At 55.9% G+C, this 6663-nt stretch overlaps 2 protein-coding genes across 2 annotated transcripts; one reads left to right on the top strand and one right to left on the bottom strand.

The window, feature by feature from the left end:
* Window positions 1-399: 399 nt before the first annotated feature.
* Window positions 400-3015, bottom strand: C8A04DRAFT_26525 (kinase-like domain-containing protein; the record flags this gene model as incomplete). Its single annotated transcript, XM_062779955.1, has 3 exons — window positions 400-2372; window positions 2431-2889; window positions 2976-3015. 3 exons carry the CDS (start codon window positions 3013-3015, stop codon window positions 400-402), a joined length of 2472 nt encoding a protein of 823 aa, XP_062639149.1.
* Window positions 3016-3911: 896 nt separating this feature from the next.
* C8A04DRAFT_35584 (uncharacterized protein) lies at window positions 3912-6036 on the top strand (the record flags this gene model as incomplete). Its single annotated transcript, XM_062783224.1, has 3 exons — window positions 3912-4136; window positions 4199-4247; window positions 4325-6036. The coding sequence occupies 3 exons, from the start codon at window positions 3912-3914 to the stop codon at window positions 6034-6036; spliced, it is 1986 nt and encodes a 661-aa protein (XP_062639148.1).
* Window positions 6037-6663: the final 627 nt, after the last annotated feature.

Genomic DNA, 6663 nt, shown 5'->3' with positions numbered 1-6663 from the left:
CTGTACCCCCATATGCACCAACCGGACGCCTGGGGAGGAGAGACCGTTCTCATAACGATCCAGTCCTTGGCGCAGATCCACAGATCGCCAACCTGGGAGGGACTGTCTCCGGTATCATAACCCGATCCAACGTGAGGGGTAAACCAACAAAAGAAAGCAAGGAAAGTTGGGGTAAAACGAACGGTCCCGGTAAATGTAATGGGTAGGTATCTGCTCCGGTCTCTCTCATGGGTATGTTGGAGTGACCTTGGTTGGGATAATCAATCCCAGATATCGTCAACCGTCTACAATGTTGACGGTTCGCCTTGGTTGTATGAGAGCGGGCGAGAGCAAGAGCGGACATGAAAGTGAGAGAGCCAGGGTAAGAGCTAAAGAGAAAAAGTGACAAGCATCTCAAACTTAGGCACTCCCCCTCTCACCCCCCCGATGTCCATGTCCATGCCCGTTCCCATGCCCCCCAAACCCATGAATAGGCTTCCTCCTCACAATAAACGGACTGGGCATATCATCCGTCTCCGGATCCCACACCGCCGCCGCCCCGCGATTCGCAGCCGCCGCGTGTTCCCTGAACGCCCGCATGGGACTAGCATTGCCGGCGACTCCGGTGTTCACTGTCGGTGGTTGTTGTTGTTGTTGTTGGGGAGCACTGCCGCCCGTCACCATGTTGGCGGAGTATTCGCTCGGGTAGACGGCGCTTAGTGGACGGCCGCCGGCGCGGGCTTGTTGTAGTTCGACGAGGGTGCGGCCGCGGACTTGGGTCTTGCTCTTGCTGTTAGCGTTTGAGCCTTGTTGTTGTTGCTGCTGCGGTTGCTGTTTCTGCTCGTGGGAGTCGTTGATGATATTCTCCTTTTTCCCACCTGCGACATTCCCCATCGACGGCTTGCTGTTCAACTGCCCGTCATGCGCATTCCCGCTGTTATTAGCCTTGAGGCTCGCAGCCGAAGGGATCTTGCTAAGTCGCCTGCTAGGACTAGTAGTGCCGCTGCGATCCCCCGCGCTCCGCGCCGTGTGCAGATCCGGCGTCGACGCAGCCACGGGAATGGTCTTGCCCTGTGATGCGAGCCCCGGCTGCGATGGCTTAGATTGCACCCGGTGGACTGGCATCGACTTTTGGGCGTGCAGTTGCGGTCGGCCCTTGGCGAGGAAGGGGTTCTTGATGGACTTGATCATGCGCGTGGGCGACGGGAGCGGCATGTCGTCGTCGTCGTCATCGTCCAGGTCGTCGACCAGGCCGTGGTCGTCATCGCCGAGGTTGTCGTGGTCCGAGCCGCCCCGACCGGCTGCTTCGTCGTCTTCCCGCCCGGTCCACCGCGACTGGGCGGTGAAGATATTCCCTGGGTTGACCACCGGGGCTTTGGTGCCGACGTGGCGTCGGGGTGAGAGGGAGAGCGACGCAATGGCGATGGGTGAGGGGGACGCCATCTCGATGTCCATGGGCGTGCCCGCGGGGGCCATGGCATACATGGTCTGCGCCCGGCCAAACGGTGTGCGCGCGTTGGGGTTGATGTTCGTGTTAAGATTTGTCGTGCTCTTCTTGGTGTGCGCCGTCGTGGTCGGGACATCAGAAGGGGACTCCTCGCCCGACAGCTCCGACATGTCGGTGACAGCGGACAGCTCGGCGGCGTCGTTCTGGCTCCCGATCGAGGAATAGGGGTACTCAGACCGCGAGACCGATGAGCGGAGGTCCTGCCGGTCCTGCCGGTCCTCCTCGTCCCGCTTGAACTGCTGCACCTCGGCGTCCACGCGCAGACGCACCTCGTGATCAAACTTGCGCTGCAGCTGCTCAATCTCCTGCCCCACGAGCCGGTCAATCTCCAACCGGGCCTTCACCTCCCACTCCCGCCGCAGAGAAGCATCAATCTCGTGACGCATCGACGCCTTGTCCTGGTCCAGGGTCGCCAGCTTCTGGTCCAGGTCACGCATCCGCCGGTTGATGGCCTCCTCTTTGGCTTTCAGCGTCCGGCTGAACTCCACCACCTCCTTCTCCTTGCGCATCAGCCGCACCACGGGCAGGTTGAGCAGCATGGCCGTGTCGGGCCGCCGGTCCGGGTTCACCCGCAGGCAGTCCTTGATGATGGCGAACAGCTCGGCCGAGTAGATAGCCGGCAGCGGCGCAATCTTGCCTTCTTTAATCTTCTGCACCAGCTGGAAGTGCGTCTTGGCGTTGAACGGCGGCTCGCGCGTGCAAAGCTCGTAGATGATGCACCCCAGGGACCAGATGTCCGACTTGAGCGTGTACTTTTCGGCCGCGCAGATCTCGGGCGACATGTAGAATGGCGTGCCGACGTAGGTCGAGGCGAAGTCGTGTGATTGCATCACCTTGGACAGCCCAAAGTCGCCCAGCTTGACCGAATTGTCCTCTCCGAGAAATACTGAAGTCACAAGATTAGCCCGTTTAAATCCCACCCACAGCAAAACACCACCACCTACCATTCTCCGGCTTCAAATCCCGATGCAGAATCGTCATCCCCCCCGTCGGCGGTTTCGGTCTCGCCGTCGACCCCAACCCCAGCACCGCCTTGCCCACCTCAGGCGGATCAACCCCATAATGACACCGATACAGCGCCGTCACCAGCTGCGAGAAGATACTCCACACAAACGATTCCTCAGCATACTGGTTCTTGTCCTGCAGGCTACGGATCACCCGGCCGAGATCCCCGTTGCCGCAGTATTCCATGTACAGGTGCAGGTCCTGGCTCGCTTTGAGGTGCTCGCGGTGGTAGTAGCCGACGATGTTGGGGTGTCGGAGGGTGGAGAGGATCTGGAACTCGGCGTGGAGCTGCTCGCGCTCTTTTTGGGACATTTTGAGGTAGCTGATCTCTTTGCGGCAGAGGACCATGCCGTCTGTTCGGCGCCGGACTTTGCGGATGATCCCGAAGGAGCCATGGCCTAGTGAACCGGGTCATGGTGTGGTTAGCTGATGTGGGACGAGATAACAAACGAACAAGCAAGCAAGGGATACACAGAATGCATACCGATCTTTTCTAGTATCTCGTACTTCTCGCTTTCCGACATGGCGGGCAACTTGGTTGTGTGCTCCGGAGGAATAGGGAATTTAACCGTTTGTTACTTTGTTTAGGCGGTGCGCTCCATATGCAAAACGCTAATGACAAGCCAAGCAAGCGGCAGGAAGAAGCAAACGAAGTAAAAAACAGAAAAGAGAAGAGCAAGTTGCGTTGTTGTTGCTGTGGAGGGTTAGTAGTCGCTGAGGCCCAAGACGGTGACTGCAGAAGACAAAAGAGGAAGAGGAAGAAAAAAATAGGGTCGATGGGGAAATTCCGCAAAAGAGCAACAAGCCTGCATGCAGTTCGCTTGTTGGTTTTGGGACTGGTGGATGTTTCGTGGGTTGCACTTTTGCTTGCCTGCTTGATTGCTTTGCTTGCTTGCAGTGGCAGTTGGGCGCTGGCCGGCCCCGTCGGCAGACGCACGCACAAACCCTGGGCATCACCAGTCAACAAACCCGCCGCTGCCTGGGCAACCGTCCGGATTGGGCTGGTTGGACCCCACTAAAATGCAGGGGGCAGGGCTCTCCATTGGGAACAACGTGGTTCCCTGGGGCGTTGGTCCGTGCGCTCTTTTTTTCTTCAAGGGTTCAGTTCTCTCTGTTAGCATGTGCGAGCACTGTACTAGAAACTGTGTGGATGGGCCCCGGCACACGCCACTTTTGAAGCGCCATTGTATGGGCTTTGAGTTGCCCCTTCCGGCTGGCTGAGACTAACAAAGTTCAATAGATTTTGGCGGTTTTCATTGTTTGGAACCTTGGTGAGATATTCTGGGATATTCCTTTGCTTCGTTCATATATTTTGCTCTCTTGGGTCCTTTCTATTACATGTAGACCCTTCATTCCGTCTCTTCCGTCTGTTCCGTCCTCCCCTTCCTCCCCTCAATAGATGCCAAGCGCTATAGACGATATGTCCCAGATTCACAAGTTCGAGCTTGAAGCCAAACTCAAGGATGACAACCAACTCATCCGCACCGGCGTGCTCCGGAACGAGCACCCCTTTGACACCTCCGACGAATTTGCCGATTTTTTGCAAGCCTGTCGAAGAGGCGATCTGAAGAGTTGTCAGGAGTTGATTTCGGCCGGAGTTAACATCAATGCCAAGGACCAATTCGATTATACCCCGCTCGTCATCGTGAGTAAACTCCGGGCCTTCAAGATTTATGAGTGAGAGGGAGCGTTAACTGGGATGAATAGGCCAGTTTATGCGGTCATTTTGAGCTGGTTCAGTTGCTTTTAGAATCGGGTAGGTTGCCGTATTTTCCTAACTTCATTTATCATGAGATCCGTAAGAAAAACTCGGGCACTTACAAGGTTACTCAGGGGCGCTGGCGGATCCCGACTCGTTCGAGCGGGAACGGGCCGTGTACAATGCTCTCAACAACAAAATCAGAAACTTACTCCTGTCCTACGACTACTCGAAATCTGCCGATCCCCTGCAGGCCTGGTCTTCTCACATCTCCTCCCTGCTCGTCCGCGATGTCCCCTCGACCTCCGATATCACCCTCTCAGCCCCCCTCGAGGACTTCCGGTTGCACAAGTTCATCCTCTCCGCCCGATCCCCGTACTTTATGCGCAAATTCGCGGAAGCTCCCGAAACGGTCGTTTGGAAGCTGCCCCACGCAATCCCCGTGGAGGCGTTTCGCGTAGTACTGCGCTATCTCTACCTCGGCGACCTGCCCCGCGACTTTGTCGGCCCCAACAGTGCCGTTTCCGAGGAGGAAGTGTTCAAGGGCATCGACAAGCTGTGCCGGCAGCTCGAGATCGACAAGCTCTGGGAGTCGGTCTTGTCCAACGACCGCCGGCTGGCCCGGCAACGGCAGCAGGATGAGGTGCAGCGTGCTCAGGGGCAGGTCGAGGACTTGTTCCGTAACACGGTGCTCAAGCACAGGATAGAGATTGATACGCACCGGGCCAACGATGTGAAATGGCCGCATTACAACGCCATTTTTGCCGACTGTCTTCTCCGAGCTGACGACGATCCAGAGGATGAGGACTTTCTCGAGACAAGCGGCATCGCGAACGGGACCTCCATCCCGGTTGGGCCTGTGTTAGATGGCAACAACACCGCCCAAAACGGCACCGCCACCACCAAACCACCAAAACGCTCAGTTCTATTCCCAGCGCACAAATCCTTCCTAATCCGCAGCCCCTATTTCGAGACCATGTTCTCCTCCGATTTCCTCGAAGCCCACGACAAGGAACACCTGCACGTCATCAAAGTCGACTGCACCCCCGCCGTGCTCGAAATCATCCTCCGCTTCCTCTACACCGAAAAAGCCGACTGCCCCCTCGAACACGGCCTCTACCTGCTCTACACAGCCGACATGCTCCTGCTCGACACCCTCAAGACAAAAGCAGCAGCCACCATCTCCGCCCTCGGCAGCGGCACCAACAACGTCCTCGTCGAACGCACCCACGGTACCGCCAACGGTAACAACGGTAGCCCAACCACCACTAAAGGACAACAAAAACCGGGACCAGTCCCAGACCCGGTATTAACAGGGGTAGAAACAGAACCCATAAACGTCTACGACGTCCTCCGCGCAGCCTGGGACCTCAAAGTCCAACGCCTTGAAGAATTCGCCGCCCGGTACCTAGCGGGGCGGTTAGAGGATTACATTGACGAGCCGGAGTTTGCGGAACTTATCCGTGAAAGCGCCGACCGCATCACGGCGCGCCAGGATATTGATACCATTGAGTTGTTGGATGATATCCGGTATTATTTGTCGGAGAGGTTTCGGTTTCGGTTTGAGGGGGATGGGTTGGAGGAGATGTTGGGGGAGGAGGAGGGTGGGGAGGAGATACAAGGTGATGGTGTAGAGGTTGACGGCGAGATTGGTAACGGGGAAGTGAAGCCGGTACAGGTACAAGAGAATGGTGGTGAAAGGGGGTTGAATGGTAACGGTGGTGGTGGTGTCCGGGCGTTGAACGGGGAGATGGTGGAGGATGAGTTTGCGTCGGATGCGGTGAATTATCAGATCTTGTTGAACAAGATCGATGTCATGCTGGAGAGGTTAAAGTTGGAAGCATGATGCATGATGCTTCTGCATGGGGATTTTATAGAGCGTAGATCGTTTGGATAGCATTTGTATAGATGGAGAAAGGGGATGATGACGACTGCGTTGTGATTTCAAGCATTTCCCTAACGAAATAACATACTCGCACCGTTTCTGCAGGGAGTCAGGATATGCACGACCGTAACCCACTTACAACGTGCAACCCGATACCTATCTTACAGTAAAAGCTACTAGCAAGAATACGTCGAACTCCCCGAGCAGCTCTCGCAAAATCCTGCATTTTAACGCAGAAAGGGAAAGTCAACAAACCACCACCTATCATGCACCCATTATATCCTGCACGATACTCCCCAACCGGTCATCCAAGGACACAGTATCCATTATCTCGATCCACCCACGTATTCGTACCCTTCTTCTCGGTTTAGTATGTACATCCTCTCCAGGATGCACAATGTATGTACACACAGAATAAAAACACCCGGAACGGACATCTCCAACCCATCCAGCATGTGTGTGGTTTCACATATGCGCTTTATTGTAACTCCTCATATCGCCCTATCCCACTTACTTACCCCATTTGACCGTTATGGACTACGTAACCGCCGGTAAGACCCACGATACCGGAAATAAAAAGGCCGAGCG

This window comes from Dichotomopilus funicola (genome assembly GCF_033296635.1).
Source record: "Dichotomopilus funicola strain CBS 141.50 unplaced genomic scaffold C8A04scaffold_13, whole genome shotgun sequence".
Lineage (NCBI taxonomy): Eukaryota > Fungi > Ascomycota > Sordariomycetes > Sordariales > Chaetomiaceae > Dichotomopilus > Dichotomopilus funicola.
This window is presented reverse-complemented; position numbering and strand designations above follow the sequence as displayed.